This window comes from Aulostomus chinensis, chromosome 7 (assembly GCF_037954235.1).
Source record: "Aulostomus chinensis isolate RoL2024-O1b breed Wild chromosome 7, RoL_Achi_v1.0, whole genome shotgun sequence".
NCBI lineage: Eukaryota > Metazoa > Chordata > Actinopteri > Syngnathiformes > Aulostomidae > Aulostomus > Aulostomus chinensis.
The window spans coordinates 15,763,294-15,781,789 of NC_141326.1; the positions used below are offsets into that span (position 1 = coordinate 15,763,294).

The window sequence follows — 18,496 nt, forward strand, 5'->3', positions numbered from 1 at the left end:
TTATGTGAAAGTTGAACAAGAATTTTAATTCCAAGATTTAGCAAAATGACAGAGCAAAACTGCAAAACATTGATAATCTGATAATATGTCTGACTCTGGGAACAGTAACAGAGCCGGACACACTTTCCCTCTAGTAAACCTCAGACTCGTCTGTCTGCTGGTGTTAAGGGTGCAGGTGATGCACCGTTTTCTGCTTCCTGTTCTCGCCTTTTTCCTGCTCCCAGAGAAGCCTCGGAATGTGCAGTTTTCAAACGTTTGAAAAGGCTGTTCTTGTTGCTGCCGTGTTGCACATTTTTACTACACAAACTACACTTTGCCATAGTTCTGTCACCGGTGAACAGGACGCCCACACCACACTCCTTCCGCCCTCAGCCATGCTCTCTCTTGGCCGCACGCAGCCTCAGACTGAATCGTAGCTAGCAGGTTGTACAGCAAATAACTGTGGTCACATGGTATGGATGGACTAGTTCAATTTTATTCTGCTGGGGGGGGGGTGTGTGGTACAAAATCTTGACGTAAGTTACAACATAAGATTCGGAAATGACACATGCGTTTTTTGGTATTTATTAATTAATAATGATACATTATTGGCGTATATATCCTCAAGAGCGTAGCGTGTGAATAGCGATATATCAGTACCACAGAATTGATGCGCCCAACACTAATAGTGAGCCCCCTCTAGTGGTGGCCCTGTGCCCCGGCCACCATGAGCTGCATGTAATATAGGGGGTACATTCAAGTACATTCAGTCTAAAACATAAAACAAGTTGCTAAAATTAATTAATTAACATAAATTAAAATTAATTAATAAAACTAATGTTACTAAATTTTCACTACTCAAAAAATGAGGATGATACAGTAGTGATGGGGCATTATTTGTTCTTATCAAATCATTTACTGAAACACAAGAAACTGAAAAAGAGAACCGAAAACATCTGAACCAAATACAAACTAATTGGAAAATCAAAAGATCTGATAACAAGACAAAGGGATAGAAAAGGGATACAGATATTATTTTCTTTGTTCTACATACAACAAAGAAAAACTGTCTGCTCATATATAATACATTATTTAAAAAACGATATATTTCAATTGTCCATTTTGATAAATAATTCATTTTCAATCCAGAGATTTGATTAAAATCTGCGTAAAGAGTGGACTTGCCCTTCAAGCAGCTCAACCACGTTGGCCTACATTTCCCACAATTCCAATCAGCTCCGGTGAATCAGTGCGTCTCCCTCGCAGTCGACAAGCGACGGACGGCAGCTTAGACCCGGAGCAGCTGACCGAGGAGCAGGCGGAAGAGATGTCTCTCTCGTCCTCTCACAGCACAGACACCACCAGCTGGAGGCGGAGGCCGGTCCACTACTCTCAAGGTGACGATGATGGTGAAAGAACAACAACAACAACAATAACGCCACAATTTACCTTAAAAATTACAACACTGTACACACCGAACAAGTTACTAGGGGCAGCACAGCTATAAGAGGGTTGTTGTAGTCACGTTGTATCGATTACTCTGTGTGTGTGTGTGTGCGTGCGTGCGTGAGTGTGAGTGTGTGCATGTATGTCACTCAACTCAATTTAACATCAATTGTTAAATTCTATTTGCTGTAAACTGTCCATACCAGGACTATATCTTTGAATAAGGAATGAATAAGAAAAGCATTGTTGTTTATTGTTTTTGTTGTTGGTGTCATTGCATCATGTTGTGTGACTTCCCACATTTGTGCCCCCACTAAGTCTCGGCGAGTTATCACAAGTTGCAAGAGTCTAATGTGACGCTTAACCTAAACTTTAATGCTCAAACCTTCCTTGTGCAAGACAGCAAGTTGGCTTCTTGAACATGTGTGTGTGTGTGTGTGTGTGTGTGCGTGTGTGTGAATAAAGTGCTTTGAGTGTCCGAAGTGTCATAAATGTAGAAAAGTGTTACATCGAATAAAATTAGTTCACTTAAGATCACAAACATGCTGAGTCCTTCAAATGAAGTCATGCTGAGGCAAGTGTGTACTCACAATAGCATAGTTTGACATTTCTGCAAAATAAATGGTGAAAATGAAGTAGCAAAAGATAGAAACAAATAATAATAGAAATTCGGTGATAACTTTTGACCTGGTGGCCAAATTGATCGACCAAATTGTCACATGCAGCATCCAATAGGCCTCGCCTGTTGACAGAAGCATCTCTGATTGAACAAACTGACAACACAAGCAGATTAGAGAAGGAGTGAGGTTGTCTTCCTGCTGAACTGAATGTTTCTGTATCTCTATGGAGTTAGCGACAAAAGAAGAAATGGATGAACTGTCAAGCAATAAAGTGTAATATTTTATGTTTATCAAGATTCTCAAAACAGTAAATAAAACTTGCAGATTCAAAGACATTCAGATATAAAATAGTTGATGTTATACAGTTCAGGAAGAGAAGAGAAAAGAAAGAGGAAACAGAACAAGACTGCACAGTTGTTCGTTTTTTTTTTAAAAAGAGAAGTCGCGAGTAATGTGAGAGATTATCTCACAACAGTCATTTTAAGGCTGCAACAAACTCTTGAAATGAATGAACGGATGAAATAATAACCTTAGGCAGCTTTTAGCCTTTGATTTAATGTCAGTCATGCTTCTTGTTCTCCTGCAGAACAAATTCAGCTGTTGTCTGGCAGTCGAAGGCTATAATAACAAAGACAACATTTTTCCGATTGCCCCCCCCCAAAATATATTTATATGTATATGTATGTATGCTGGATTTTTTTTTGTTTTTGCAAATGTCTGCCATGCTGATGGCAATATTATCTGTATAAATACACGTTAACATGGACGTTTTAATTTTATACACCCAGAAAATCACATGTAATCATTATGAATTTAAAATATTACGATTGTCTTTATTTCCAAAACGTTTGGAAAAGGACATGAATCATATATTGACAGCATTTAGCATCATAGAAGAGACCTGAGCACTGGGCAGTTACTTTGCCCTAGAATTCTTATAAATTGATGAAAAAAAAATACACATACAGTAGAAGTGCCAGTATTTCTCCAATCCTGAACTTTAATGATTTTTAATGCAGAAAAGTTTCGATTTTGCCACCTGTCTCTCTTCTTCAATAAAGAATATTTACATGGTGAAATAAGTTCAATAAAACACATAATCATCTTACACAAATGTCAGAAGGGACTCTTATAAATTCTCTTGGTAGTTCAATCAGCTTTGTCTGGATGAGTTTGAACTGTTAAAAACACTGACAAATGGACTTGTGAGGTCCTTGCTATTATCACACACACGGACAATTGATCTCATTGATCTGGTATTAAATGTAACTATAAAATTGATTGATATGATATAATCTACGCTGACCAGTGTTTGGGCAACATGTGAAAATTTAAATAAATAAATAAATACATGAATTCTTGACTATTGTTGCAGAACCTCCATGGGAACAGGAGCACCAGCCAGTTCAGGGTCATGGATGCATCCATGACGGGATTGTTAGAGGTCAACACCCTAATTCAGTGGACACTTGTACTCCGTCTACATGCCCCTGCACATGTCCAGCCCTGTGTGCTGCAAAATACATGCCAGCACACGCATGTGAGTACTGCTGACTACTGTAGATGTTTTTAAACAGCAATGTTGATCTTAACAAACTTTTAATGTTTATGTTTGTCGTTTCAGGCCCAAGCCATCATGCTTGTGATGACAGCTGGGAGGAAATCAAAAGCAAGAGAAGGATCAGAGCAGAGAACGAAGTGGAGGCCAACAAACTGGTGAACAACTACAGGGTAAGATGTCTGAGGGGTTTTATCTGCTAATCCAGAGGGATTTCAGTTCAGGACACTAGTTGGTAAAACTAGTAACGTGTGTGTGTGTGTGTGTGTGTGTGTGTGTGTGTGTGTGTGTGTGTGTGTCAGTTTGGTTTTAGAAAATGGAAGAGCCATGTGACAGAGCGGCCATTTGAAGACAGGTCAGAGGTTGTGAAAGAGCTCTACTCAGAACTGAACGTCATTAAACCTCATACTGCTCCAGGTACACATACTTGGGACGTAGTAGTCTGGAGGGTTTGTGTAAGGTGATGCACAATTTTTCCAATACATCAGTGTTACAATGACCAAACTATAGAAATCAGGTTGAAGTTGTAAACCCTGACTGCGGCCGTGTGTAGAGACAATGAATTAGAGATGGATGTGCTGTCACTGCCCCGCTTCTCTGACGGCTTTTTTTGTCTTCCTGGTGTCAGGTCATCTCATCACCTGTGGAAATGTAGCTTATGTGTTTCTTTTTGGTTGGTGGGTCTCTTTGGTGTACTTTCTGGTCGGCATACTAATGCTCATCACTGTCACCGGTGTACCGTATGGTAAGTGAGTGAAAATAGTTTTTTATTAATAGTCAGATATTTTATCACTCATTTGTTCTCTCTGTTTCTCTTCAGCCAAGCTTTGCTGGAAGCTATCCTGCTACTTCCTGTGGCCGTTTGGCAACTCGATCCATCAGGTACTGCTAGGATTACTTGATGTAGAGAACCCAGATAAGGTGGAAGCACAGTAAATGTTCTTGTTCAGACTGGACTGAAGAGTCATTACCTCTAACAGTGTCAGATGGGTTTCTTCACTTCCCCTTTAAGACAATCGCAGCAGGTGAAAGAGAAATGGTCACAAACGATCATCAATTGATTTGCCATAGAATCACTGAACAAAATGTTTGATCCGTTTTCAACAAGACACATTCTGTATGTTCTGAACATTCTAACAATAAAACGGCAATTCTGACACAGTAATCCGGGGAAATCTCGTCGTCTCGTGAGATCCAGCATCACTTCTCTCTTGTTGCGCTGTACTGTCTTTGTGGGTTCACTATGGTGCTTCCATTTTTTTCCCCAAGTCAAACTTTGAATAAAATGTTAAAGCGGAAGAAAACCATCCTTTCACTCGTCCACGTGACATTCACAACACCTACACATAAGGTGCCACAGTTGCAGGGGAGCTGCTCACTCAGGAGGCTGGGATTGTACAGCATTTCATATGACTGATGCTGTTTGTAGTGAACGATCTGTTACGTTGTAGTTTTGCTTGTGGTCGTGAAAGCAGAAGTAGAACTGATGAATGCTGCATGTTTGCAACACTACTCAATCCTTTAGCGACAACTTTTTATTGCAATATCTTTTGATGGTGGATTTGATTCTGATGCAAATTCAAACATTTTGTGTTTGGTATCTCGTGACACCAAAGCACTGGTCTGTGTAACTCTCTCGTAGATAATGTTTTGATATACAACACACTTTTCTGAGCCAGTATCTCTGTTGTAAGAATGTGACAATGATTCTTGTAAACAACGGACTAGAAGGCATGATTGGGGTTACTTTGTCGTGAAATTTCACAGTGTCCCTCAAGGCTCAATTTGAGGTCCTCTTAATCCTTTATATGCTCAAAATTGCTGCCTTAAGTCAACACGTCATTTCACCTAAAAATGTGGACTTGCTGGATGATGTTTTCCACATTAACCAGATGTTCTTGGGCTTGTTGATGTTCCTCCGGTTCTCACACTAGTCTCTCATTTAATGGGAAACTATGTGCTGATCTCTAGCTGTCCTCGCTGATTTAAGTTAGTTGTTCAGCTGAATTTTCTTCAGCGTTGTGGTGTCCCTGGCTAGTTTCATATGGCATTTTTATCTCTACACCTGGAAGGACTTCCATTGGTAACATCTGTTTATTTTAGATTCAGCGATCTGAATTAAAGAACTGCAAATGGAGTACGGTCTAAAAACTTAACTAACCTGGCATCTTTTAAGATTTCACATCCTTGTTTAAAATATCTAATACCTCCTTTCTAAAAATAACCTTTATATTTGTTTACTTTTATGACTTTCTGTGTGTATTATTGGAAAGTATAACTATAATTATGCCAATATAAGATTAAATGTTATAGCTGATGCTATGATGAGTTCAGAGTTTTATCATTTGTTTCTTCAGATTGGAAACACGTTGAGGAGATGCTGTGAGCGAATGCCAGAATGTGAGTGCCCCATAGAGGGGCTGGAAGATGCTTCGCCAGTTCTGCTGCCTTCACCTACAGACTCAACAGTCCCAGAGATGGTGGAGCAACCAGCACACACTCCCTACTGGGTATCACTCTTAAGCTGTACCATATTTATGCTCTAGAGCTTCTACGTGCAAATGAAGTGTAGGATGTTATTGTTGTCTGAGTGTCTGTCTTGTGTAGCGTCGTTTCTCCACCTATGTGTGGCTGCTGCTAGGATACCCACCTCTGGTGGTCACCCACTTCCTGGTCTGCTTCCTCTCCTGGATCCTGGTCTTCACCATCCCAGTTGCTAAGATGAATGCACGCACCATGGGCGTCATCCTTCTCTTGGCTCCTGAAGACGTGTCTGTCTCCACCTGCTCACACAGGAAGGCGAGACGGAGATCTAGCACCAATAATCACCAACGTTGAACCAAGTTTGATGCTCACGCACACCTTTATCTTTATTTCACCTCAGTATCAAAGCTATGAGACCAGAGCGCTGCTGTGCTGCTACCATGCTACAAACTGGTACTACTACAAGTATGCTGTTGATGGGATCAATGTATTTGCTGTCAGTATCCTTTACTGTAACTGGATGTGCATGTCAGCGAGAGTCACACTGAGGAGCTGCTATCATCTTTGACCCTCACCTCAGACCTCCTCCCTCTCGTAATTATCGCCATGGTCATTGGGTACATTGACAAAGAAAACCAGTTTGCCAGCTCTGAAGTCAAGTTCACCATAGCAATCTGTTCCATCATACCTCTTTCATATTACATCGGTATGGGTATAGCCAGGTAAGCTGTCTCATGATTTTAAAAATGCTGATAAAATGACTTTAGGTGAAATAAAAGAACCAGAGTGTAATGATCTTATTCAAGTATACCTGCTAATTCATCTATCAAATATCTGAAGTTATCAGTAGTTCTGTACAGGATGCTTCATTTTGATCACTTTCACTTGCAGCATCTCAGCCCAGAGTAACTTTGCTGTGGGCGCGGTGGTGAACGCCACTTTTGGCTCCATCACAGAGTTGACCTTTTACATCACGGCCTTGCTCAGAGGTCACCAGGCAGCTAACCTGTGTCTGCAGGAGGTTGTGAAGGCAGCGCTGACTGGCACGCTGCTTGGATGCATCCTCTTCATCCCTGTGAGCCATCCGGGATTTACATTACATTTGACAGTTTTCAAAAGTATGCTAGCAAGTTTTAAGCGTTTCATCTCTATAACATACAACCTACAGCCAGCATCCTGCATGTCTAGTCTGCTTTCATCTAACATCTGCACACTTGGTAATGGTCCCATTACACTTGTGAAAGTCCAAAATAGAAATTTAAAAAACAATAATACAGCGCGCATAGTTCAAGGTTTAGATCCCAAGTCAATGAAGGCATCTATTCCAGGGCATCTGCATGATAATTGGAGGGCTGAGACACAGCGAGCAGCGGTTCAGCAGTCGCTGTACTGGAGTGAGCTCGTCCCTGCTCTTCATCTCTGTTGGAGGTGAGTGAAAGAAACCCAGCTGTGTCTGACGCTGGTCTTTTAATGAGAGATTGTCTGTGTTGGAAATGTTTTTAAAGCTGAAGCTCCTCATGGAAGTCACCCACAAACTCGCTCAATAACAGTTCGTTTGATTTTCTTAACTTGTGCTGTTGCTCATTGTCACACCACATCTACAGTACAACGGCCGCCTGTCGCCGTCAGGTACCACAGCAGTTTAATTCAATTCAATCTGAATACACCTGGAAAAACCTGTGGAATTTTGTAAATAACTTCTTAAAACTTGAGTGTTTCTGAAAAAACTTGATCATCTACCAAACCTTTTATGTCTCAGCCTCTGTTGAAGATAGAAACCTAAAATAAGCAACAACAACAACAAAAAAAAGCTCTGACATTTGGCTTCTATGCATGATTCGCCCATAGTTTCTCTTATTGCATTTTGTGTGGCATTTGTGCATTATATTTTATTGCCATGCTAACTTCCACTTGACATGAACAGAAATAAAAAGAATTTTCTTTGCATATACTGGACCATCAGATTATTGTCTAAATGATAAAATCATATGTCTAAAAACGTCAGCTTCAGTTCTCTATACTGGTCAAATAATCAGTTCCAGAAGATGTCTGCCATGAAAAATCGTGGTTTAAGAAGATGCATACATAATTAATTTCAAACCTTCATTGGCAGGTGTGTTCGCCCCTACGTTGTTCTCTAAGGCTTATGGGAACCTGGTGTGTGACGCCTGCACCAACTCAACTGGAGGAAACAGCACAAGCAACAGCAGCGGGCCGTTTATCTGCCACAACTGCCATTACGATGTGGTCAGCAGCTTCAGCCAGGAGAAACTAACAAACCTTCAACACTCATCATAATATATAACTTATGTGTTTACTGTGTGTATGTAATTATCCTTCTGTTTTTGCCCAACAGAAAAATGGTACACTGTTTCGCGACCATGTTGAGTAAGAAACTGTTTACAATTTCAGTTTTAATTCCATTTTGATTTTTTTTAAATTTACAATGCATTTTTAGATTGTTGTTGGCACCCAACAGAAAAACAATACAGAACCACAACAAAGGCTTCTTTTGGCATTTAGTGAGGTTGTATGATCCTACAGAGGTATTTGTAAGGGGCGTTGAAGGCATTGACCTGAACACTCCTCCACTGCATCACTATAACATGCAGTTCATACAACATGTTGTTCAATGAGATTGAGTACTTTTCTCTGGCAAATGTCAGGTATCTGAATTACCAATGCTAAACAAAAAGAAACCAGTATCTAAGACTGTGTACTAGTGTTGTAAAGTGTAAAAGACATGAACCCAATTGGGCAAAAACCTGTTCAGCCACCCCCCATTAACCTTGTGTGTTCTTGTCGCTAGGCCACTTGTATACACTGTGTGTGCCCTCTTGCCCGTTGCCTACATCATTGGACTGATATTCACTCTGAAGACACACTCCCATATTTATGACATTCATGTTGAAGAGGGACAGGGTAGGAGTCTTCCTCCTAAGAACCAGTCACTCCTGCTGGGATATAACACAACACTAACATACCGTCGTCTCTGTGTCCAGTGACGAGCCACCACGGGGCTGTAGTTCACTGGTCACGGTGGAGGTCTCTTGTCATCCTCATCATGGCCACTGTGCTCATGTCGGCCTGTGCGGACCTCGCCACCGAGCACATCCAGCCCATACTCAACCAGCCCAACATCTCCCAGGTCAGACCTGCATCTGAGCACACACTGTCGGGTGTTGGTCCTCCCGCTGTGCTGACGTTTCTCTGTCTGTCCCCAGTATTTTATCGGGGTAACAGTTCTTGCTATGGTTCCTGAGATCCCAGAGATTGTTAATGGGATCCAGTTTGCTCTTCAAAACAACATCAGTCTCAGGTGAATGCAACGTCCTGAAAAGTTCCTTGCAAGATTTGATAAGTGTGCAGAGTTAAATTATGTGTCTTTTTTTCAGCTTGGAGGTGGGAAGTTGTATTGCTGTCCAGGTCTGCATGCTGCAGATTCCAATTTTGGTCTTATTTAATGCATTCTATGTAAGAATCTGCCTCATTTTTTGTAATTCATTCATTCAAAAAACAAACAAACAACTATATATATATATATATATATATTTTTTTTTTTTTCAATATTACTCCATTTCTACTTTATGTAGGATGTGGGGTTTGTGCTGCTATTCAGTGACCTGCACCTTTGGACCAGTATCTTCAGTGTGATTCTGGTCAACTACATCTTCATGGATGGCAAGTCAGATTATTTTCAGGGTAAGTGGTTTATATTTTGAACAGTTTGATTTTGTGCAAATAGAAATTCATCATGAAATAATCTCCCAGAAGCGTCATTGGTAATCCCTACCAACCTCCACTCGGTTCTTTAGGTATTTTAGTAGTAATCTGTAAACAGTAGTCTTTTCAAAGCTGCCTCAAGGATTGTGTCACCGTAGTCGGCACATTAACAACATTTCATTAAAAAAACGACACCAAATTACATTGTTCTTTTAATCCATGAAAGACTACAACTTTATTTTAATATCCTGCTTGTAAGTAAACTTTTTTTTTTCTTTATCCACCTTCATAGGATAAATATCCTCTTTTGTTGTTGTTGTATGCAGGCACAGCTCTGGTGGTCGTCTATCTCATCCTGATGGCTCTGTATTACTTCGCTCCATCTCCAGCAGGCTGCTGATTCTTTGACCGTAATGCATTGAAGGTGCAAATCTAACGCCACTCCTATTGCCGTAAAATTAGCAAGACTTGACTTTTTTTTTTTTAAATTTCTAATGCATTTACATTATACAAATGACAAAACTGAAATGTGTAATCTCAGGTTGGTCCTTTTATGGACTACAAATACACCTGATAATGTACAGTATTTAAGCTAACATCTAAGCATTTTGCTTTACTTTTCACCTTTTAGTCTTTGTAAACAGCTCTATTTTTACAGTAGAGATTGACATGATGCAAGTGGTTGCTTGAACGGTGGTTTGTTTAGAGAGGAATTATTTTCTACGTGTTTTTACCTCCGATATGTTACAATGGTACGTCTGTCAGAGCCTATTAAGTGTGAGAATGTGGCATTGCTGGCTGTGCTGAGCAAGAATAAACAAAACTTGTCCACACAAATGTTTGAAAAACAATCTGCCTGTGAGTTTATTGTTTTTACAGACAGGAATTACAAAAATTTAATATACATTACAGTCATAACTGCCTGACGGGAGAACCTGTGTTTCTCCCTTTACTTCATGTAAAGTGGCATGCACACCATGCTTACATGCAAGAGATCGTTTTATCAGTTTCACCAAACATCGAAAATGATGCAAATATAAAACATCTCAATTTTAAAGCAAGGCAGCACATTCACCTAATCTGAGTGTGGTCAAGCAGCCCGGCTTCACTTCAAGATAAAAATAAGGCCGTAACATGTCAGACTCAGGAAACTGTGAAAATGGTGCAAACTTATCACAACATTTACAGTGCGCGAGTGAAGTTGATGCAGCCGAGATCGGCGATGCTCGAAACGTTATTCAAATAAAAAAAGCCAAGGTTTGCAGTGGGGGGACAGTGCTGCAGCGTTCAGGATCTGTTTTCCTTCAAATCAAAGAATATTAAAAAAGGTGAGCTCACAGGTCTGACACCGATCGCAGTATTTCACATGTCGAGTACGCCTTTCACTCAGTACCTTGACAGTTTTAATAAGTGCAACATCACAAAATAAAAATAGTAAAATAATGTGGCCTAAAAAGAGTTCAGACAGGATGTGGCAACTGAAATAAGAAAAAACTTCAACTACATATTCTGCAATGAAAACTCAGCGGCACAGTGATTAAAATAAGTGAAGAGGTCTCAGTGGGTTACGTCTTGAGAAAAAAAACAAAAACCTTGAGCTGCAAATGGTACCTCCTGATATACTGAGCTGAACAGTTTCTCAAAAAGCTCTTTGTGGAGAGCAACAGGTAAAAACACATGAACACGAGAATGACAAAAAAAAATTTTTAAATAAAAGTTCAGAAGGCACCAAACTAAGAAATAAGAAGTTTCAGGTATTTATGCAGAACTACAGATTCGGATCCAAGTCAAAACCAGGAAGAAGCCTGGAAAAGGAGGCACTAGAAAATTCACAGTGATGCCATGTAATCTATGTTTTAAAGAGAATAACGCTTTCGGATTTCCATGTGATCACAAGACCTAATGTGACCAGTGTAGGGAAAATTTTTCAATTTGAACCTTGAGGCTAAAATCACAGCTCCATTTTGGTGTGCAAAATCAGTTCTTGAGGCCAAAACATAAGCTCTTAAACTTCTGACCTAATTGAGAGATATCACAGTTTTGATACGCTTAACCTTTACCAGCCTCTGCTCAAAGAATGTATGTCATTATTACCCAATAAAAAAAAGGAAGCTACGGTGTTACGTGGTCACAGTTTTCACCTGTGGTCTGACCTAACCCTGGTCACAGTCGGAGAAGCAGCAGCTGACAGAATGTGTGTCAGAGACGACCACAGAGCTTCTCCCAGTGTCTGAATGGATGCTAACATGATACTACAGAGACAACATTCATCTGGACTTTCAAGAAAGGCTCTTTGTAATGTTCTTCTTTCTCTCGAGGTCCACATTTTTCTGTGACAGTGACATGTGCTAAAACGGGAGAATGCACGACAGACACGAGGAGCAAAGCACATGAAGGACATGGAGGAGAAAGTCACATTGATGTTTGGCTTTTAGAAGACACGGTGAAACTCATGACACTGCACTTTGCACACAGACTAAAAACTAGAAGGCATTCAAAAGTTTAAGAACTGTCTGACATCAGTTTCGTTGTCGTCTTTTGTACAGTTGTGGCTATGTCTTTTTAATCAGTGCTATCCCATCACGTATCGCCATCTTAAGTTTCTGCGGCTATTTCAGCCGCTGGATTAGTGTGTGTGTCAGTCCCAGATTGAGCAGCTGAAGGGTGGACAGCTGGGTTAAATGAGGGAATATTTTCAGCAGTTTCTCCCAGGTCATTTCCAGCAGGCTGGGCACCACCAACCACACTTTGTACAGAGAGCCAGTCCTTCGATTCCCGGACATGTTGACGACACCGCCATGGACGTACATGCAGCCGGCCTGCAGAGAGGACCAGGACCAGGAGCAGAATATAACACCGGTGTCTATCTAGATCGATGGAGGACTGAGTGTGTGGTCTACTCACCGGTGTGACTGCAGCACAGTGAAAGTAGGCCGGTTCTGGCATGGAGGCAGGCAGCTTGGTCCACTGATAAGTCTGGATGTTAATTTTCCACAAGTCAGGCAGGATCAGTTCTCCGTTATAACCCCCACATATAAACACCTCTGGAGGGAGCGAGAGCAAGAAGTGTTTAGAAAAGAGCATTACTGTCTTGTGTTGTGCACCGGCACCAACCAGTCCAGCTGCGGTTCACATACGCATTATAAACTATAGGCAGTGCAGACATCAAGGAACACACCAACGTTTTGGGGGAGTGTTGTCTCCATCCTCCCCAAAGCCAACCAAGAAGATCGATCCCCTTCTCCTCTGAGGGTGAAGTAGGGGCCCGAGATCAAGACACCATTAGCTTAGCACAATCACTGCTAATGACTTTCTTGGCTAAAACAATATCATCATAATCCCTCAAAATGATATTGAGAAAGAATCAACCGATGGCCTGGGAAGTGTTTTGGATGAATCTTATGATGTCACACTGAAGCTCACCTGCTGGACATAAAATATTATGACTTCATCGTTTCATCAGACATTAGAGTACCGCCAGAGCACTCGAACTACCGAGGTTTTCTACCACATTAGAATGAACTGCCTGGAGGTGTCCAGCTATCACGCTCACAAGAATGAGGCGGACTGATGGAAAAACAGGCAAATATAACACCGCTGGTCGAAACTGCCGCCGCCACACAGGCGTACACATATTTCACCAGGCCAAAGGTGCCTTCATATTGAGGTGAATTTCATTGCTCTTACCATCTTTGACCTGCACGCAGCTGTGGCAGCGGCGGGCAGCAGGGTATCCTGTCATGAACACAACAAAATTATTTCAACCTGTGGTCTTCAGATTTAACAGAGTTCATTTGATTTCCCCCAAAACAGGAGAGGAAAAAAAAAAAAAAAGCACAAACCAATTTTTTCATGAGGTTTGGTGACTATTTCCTCCCAGGAATTTGTCTCCAAGTTATACGCATGAATCTGGAAAAGACAACTGTATTAAATACACGATCTACTGTTTCCACGTCACAATTTGCCAATGTACTGGTTCTCACTTTGTCCAGGGGATATGATGTCCAGGAAGTCCCGCCTCCAAAAATGTATATTCTCTGTCCATCATGAGCTAACTCATGTCTGTACCTGTACAATCACACACTCATTTCCAGTCTGATCTGGTGATTTCCTTTCTGTCACACTATTTGGTTGTTAAAGTGAGTCTGACCTCTCTTCAGGTAGATCTGTGGGTGTGTTGTTGGGCTTGAGGTGGGTCCACTCCCTGGTGGCCAGGTCCAGCCTGTGCAGGTCAGTGCTGTAAAGGTAGCCTGTTGTCCCTCCAAACACATAGAGGTAGCCGTTTATAATGACCATCGCCTGCAAAGTGACAACACTGATGGGTGCTTGCAGCCATGACACACACACACACACGAACAACGGACATTCATAGACAAGCACTTGCCTGTCCGTAGATCTTGTTGGGCTTCTTCCCTCTGCAGCTGAGCAGGTTCCATCGTTTGTAATGAACATTGCAAACATGGACGTCGTTACCATTGTTCTCTCCAAAAGGAATCCCAGTTCCCCCAAACACAAGGAGGTTGTTGCCATGAAAGACAGCTGAGGAGAAAGAGACATCAAATACATTTCAAGAGTGCCACTGTAAATGTGGCCTCTAGGGATTTAAGAGAATATTGACACGTCATTAAGAGCGGAAGATTTAGCATATTTTCAGTTCAGAACTGATTCCCCCTACATGTCTGCTATAACAAAAGGTCTTTTTTCCTGAATAGGCATCATGAATATTGCTAGCATTATGTTTACTGTTCCATCATGAGATTACAGTAAGCAAACAGCACATGAAGAGCACAAAAAAAATGGACATTAAATTTAAATATATTCTGAAGCAATATATTTGATCTGTTTGTATGGATCAGTGACGTGTCTCATGCTACCTCATAGTTACCTCACGCCATCTCTAGCAGATATTGGTCATTTATTAATACGTCTGTACTGGTCCAATGAGCAAAACTGTCTTAATTCCTTTGTCACTGCTTGGAGACAGTGCTTTAAATGTGATTTATGGGCTTTTCCCAAAAATAGGAAATAAAGAAAAATAATGTTTATGTGTGCTTTTTAATATGAATATCATATAAACTTGTTTCAACGCAGATAGCAATATTAAAAAAAATCAGTTGTTACAGACTGATAAAATAAATCCAATTTTTATTTCCGCTGTATCTTCTAAGTGTCAATCATAACAACATCATGCCTGAAGAAAAGAGGAGACCAGTAATCCCACTGAATGTTTGCACCGTGTCCCACAGAGAGCATTTAAGTCCACAAGGAGTTTCTGTTTACATTCAGAGGTGAACACTGAGAAGAGGTAGCCTGTATCCTTGAGGTCTTACACCAGTCTAGCATGCATTTTCTCCCTAGTTAATCATTTACACACGCGTCCACCTGCTAGCAATCTTGTTCCATGCTGGAGCTTCACAGGAGACCAGAGGAATAACACAAGACTGCTGGCAACAAGGTGCATCACCTGTGCACAACCTGTGTGTCCTGGTGTACGTCTGCACAACAGTTCTACAATTTCATTTGGCAGACGCTTTTGTCCAAAGCGACCTTCAACACAAGCAAGAATTTAGATGGGAGGGGAAAAAAACGAAGGAAAAAGTAAGGACGACAAAGTGCTTCAAGTTTGATTGGCCGCAGGTGCTGCCATCTAGTGGCAGACGTAGAGAGCTTTCTTAAAATAATTCAACCACAACTGACCACAACCAATAATTCAACATCATGAAGACCTTTCAACATTCAACACATTCAATATTCAATGCTGTCGGTGCTAGGAAAACAAAGTGTGAGTGTGCACCTCTGCTCATACGATCACTCCTTACCTGACATAGAGGCCAGCTCTGTGGGCATGTAACCCTCCGTCCGCACCTGCTGCCAGGTAGCTGTGGCAAAATGAAACCGCCAAAGCTCCCTGAAAAGAGGGTAATCTTCATTCTCTGACCCGCCTGCCTCCTCAAAGTCTGGGTTGTAGCCACCAAACACATACAAGTTGGCGCTGTCCGCAACACAGCGATGTCCGCTCCGGGCGGGTGGTACACAGTGTCCTGTTGGAGGAACGGTTCAAGAGTGAAAAGCTTTCAGTCCCTGATGTAGAGACCTTTGAGTACAGCTGGAACGTCCTCAACATGCTTCTTTCCCTTACCGAATTTTGTCAAAAATATTGCATAACAGAAATGTGACACAGCAATGCTGCCATAACATCTGCAAGACTGTTAAAAGACACTGGACTCAACCACTGATCTTAATACATTATGTAAGGAAGATAATTCACCTTCTCTCAGAAATCTGTTTGGAATCCTCAGGTTGGGGGAGGAGGGGGAGAAGATGCGCCGAGCCTGAAGCCATCGCGCCCGCTTCTTGGAGCCTGAGTGTCAGTCACCATGTAAAGCAAAAAATGCACAAACATCATATATTATCATATAAATTGGACATGCAAAATATTACTAACTAGTGATTATTCTAGTGCGACAACATCTCCTAGACTAAATGTTGCCATTTAAAGGTAAAGAATCAGAATCCACAGTGATTAATGCTAATTTCTCTCCAACTCTCCTGTGCTAGCATCTTTTTAAAGACAGCAGATAAGTTAGCATCGCGGCTCGTTGCTAGCTGTTCATTCAGTCCCTGCTAGCTTCCTTAGCAACGTTAGCTTCGGCCTGTACGTTGTGACAGTAGCTATTTTTTTCCAACACTGATATAAATGCATAATCAGTGTGTAGCCAAAAGCATAACGCCTGAGTCTGACGCCTCCCTCGACGCTCACCGTTTGCCTAGCTGGCTCGGCCCGCTGGCTCCGACAGGGCAGTTTTTTGTTTACCTACCTGAGTCGCGGATGGAGGGCCTCCACGACAGTTTCTCAAACTTATTGAGCTGGGAGAGGGTCCTGTCGTTTCCGACAGACGTCATCTTGACACCACAGAGCCGAATCACAGTCGGACGATGGGCAGCTTCGGTTCAATCAAGCGTCGCGGCATGAGACTGCAAGCTCCAGCAATCAAAACACCACAGTGAAAAAACATTACGGAGCGTCCACACCTGCTGCTGCCTGTGGCGTCACCGGCAGGTGACCTGTTCTTGACCAATCGGACGAAACGGGATCTCCTGTGTTGCGTTCTGGAACCACATAGACATGGGACTTTTGTAAGTTTAGAAATGCTTCCTTCTGTATGTCTTTTGTATTGCAATCAGATTCAAAAGACCAGAACATTACGGAAGCCGAGAAAATCAATTACAATAATTTTTTATGCCATTATCTCGTGATAACGAGATGACTTAGCCCATAATATTTATAAGTATAATTTAGTACCACTTAGCTTTTATACATTATCTGTTTGTTTTGTCTATTTGTCTATCGTTTGTCATTACCTATTTCTGATTCCATCCTATATGCTTCTATGTTGGTATTCTTCACATTCCATACATTTCTCACACCCTCGATATTTAGCTGTTTGCTTTGTACGACAAGGAGCATTGAAAGTGCATTAACTACTCAACACACTGAAATGTAGGCTAGAATGTAAATATCTATCTATCGATCTATCTATCTATCTATCTATCTATCTATCTATCTATCTATCTATATACACACACAAATGAACACACACACACACACACACACACACACACACATACTATCAATAATACCTATGTCTTTCAATGAAAATTCTTCCCAACGTTTTTATTGAACCACTGTAACGGGACAAACCAGTATCATACATCTGAAAAATGTTTGGAGCCTTAGAAGCATTTAATCGCCTGGTTTGTATTTCAACTCAGCAGATGAGTGACTCTGAGAGACTCAGAGACCACTTTCCCCCCAGATCCCAGGGGGCTGCTTTGCTGGCATGTAGACTTTAAACTCATCTGGACAGAATGAGAGAGTAAAGGGATGAATGGATCAATTCTCTTAAAAAAAAACGGTCATGTCTTGTTGATTATGAGAAGACTGCATCGAACACACTCTTCAGATAGTGCTACAGACTTTAGAATACACATGCAGTTAATGTTTAACACCAAAGCCTACAGTTTTTCAAGTGACACATCTGTTTGTGACTAACCGGTTGCACTTCTAACCTGTTTATGCTAAGATATGGATGAACCAACCATTCAACTGCAAGTGTTTGAGAGGCTCTATGGTGTCCCTTCAAAAGAGTCCCTTGAAACTTCACTTAACCCAGAAGCTAAAATGTTACACAACAATGACAGAGGAAAGAATTTTGCCCTGTATTGGGTCACTGAAATCATATCACCTCTAGACTATTTCTAAATATTGACAGCCTGTAGGAAAAGAAGCTGGGCAAATATATCTAAGAGACTGTAACATATTCTTGAACACTGATGACTTGATTGAATTAAACAGGCAATGGTTGATCAGGTTTACTCCATTCCAGTAATCACAAACATCCTGGCATTCAAACCTTGTCTGACGTGATAAGCAGGACTGGTAGTTGGTGTGTTCACGCATGGAGAGATTAGAGTAGATGAAGTCAAATTAAAGAGCTCTCATCAAGACCTTACACCAAAAAATACCCATGAAAAACATACAAACATTTGACAAATAACAGTATTATGTTTCATTTGCATACCAACAGCCATTTAAACAGTATTTTTGTTGTTGTTGGTGTTCTACGTCCTCTCCTTTTGCAAACTTGTAACAAAGCAACAATGATTGTCTAGTAAATTATGGTTT

General features: G+C 41.2%; 2 protein-coding genes across 2 annotated transcripts; one reads left to right on the forward strand and one right to left on the reverse strand.

Moving 5' to 3' along the window:
• The first annotated feature begins 1,242 nt into the window (after window positions 1-1,242).
• On the forward strand, window positions 1,243-10,654 carry cax2 (cation/H+ exchanger protein 2). The gene is made up of 20 exons (XM_086208725.1): window positions 1,243-1,376; window positions 3,421-3,585; window positions 3,670-3,776; window positions 3,906-4,020; window positions 4,232-4,348; window positions 4,424-4,485; window positions 5,961-6,113; window positions 6,211-6,402; window positions 6,488-6,587; window positions 6,668-6,809; window positions 6,979-7,162; window positions 7,416-7,515; window positions 8,201-8,334; window positions 8,444-8,475; window positions 8,897-9,009; window positions 9,090-9,235; window positions 9,312-9,406; window positions 9,483-9,561; window positions 9,681-9,789; window positions 10,137-10,654. The coding sequence occupies exons 1-20, from the start codon at window positions 1,307-1,309 to the stop codon at window positions 10,208-10,210; spliced, it is 2,289 nt and encodes a 762-aa protein (XP_086064851.1). The 5' UTR covers window positions 1,243-1,306; the 3' UTR covers window positions 10,211-10,654.
• LOC147258732 (kelch domain-containing protein 10-like) lies at window positions 10,651-16,872 on the reverse strand. The gene is made up of 10 exons (XM_086208726.1): window positions 16,629-16,872; window positions 16,079-16,171; window positions 15,630-15,851; window positions 14,195-14,349; window positions 13,961-14,109; window positions 13,794-13,878; window positions 13,653-13,719; window positions 13,498-13,545; window positions 12,715-12,854; window positions 10,651-12,629 (listed from the first exon to the last, which is right to left on the reverse strand). Exons 1-10 carry the CDS (start codon window positions 16,711-16,713, stop codon window positions 12,420-12,422), a joined length of 1,254 nt encoding a protein of 417 aa, XP_086064852.1. The 5' UTR covers window positions 16,714-16,872; the 3' UTR covers window positions 10,651-12,419.
• Window positions 16,873-18,496: the final 1,624 nt, after the last annotated feature.

Bases quoted from the DNA above. Each gene is read 5' to 3' on its own strand.
- cax2 (XM_086208725.1), top strand. From the start codon at position 1,307: ATGTCTCTCTCGTCCTCTCACAGCACAGACACCACCAGCTGGAGGCGG. The intron at 4,486-5,960 runs GTACTGCTAGGA...TTGTTTCTTCAG, and splicing joins TTGGCAACTCGATCCATCAG to ATTGGAAACACGTTGAGGAG. The intron at 8,335-8,443 runs GTCAGCAGCTTC...TTTGCCCAACAG, and splicing joins ACAACTGCCATTACGATGTG to AAAAATGGTACACTGTTTCG.
- LOC147258732 (XM_086208726.1), bottom strand. From the start codon at position 16,713: ATGACGTCTGTCGGAAACGACAGGACCCTCTCCCAGCTCAATAAGTTT. The intron at 15,852-16,078 runs GTGAATTATCTT...TTCCTCCAACAG, and splicing joins AAACAGATTTCTGAGAGAAG to GACACTGTGTACCACCCGCC. The intron at 13,720-13,793 runs GTGAGAACCAGT...TGTCTTTTCCAG, and splicing joins CATCATATCCCCTGGACAAA to ATTCATGCGTATAACTTGGA.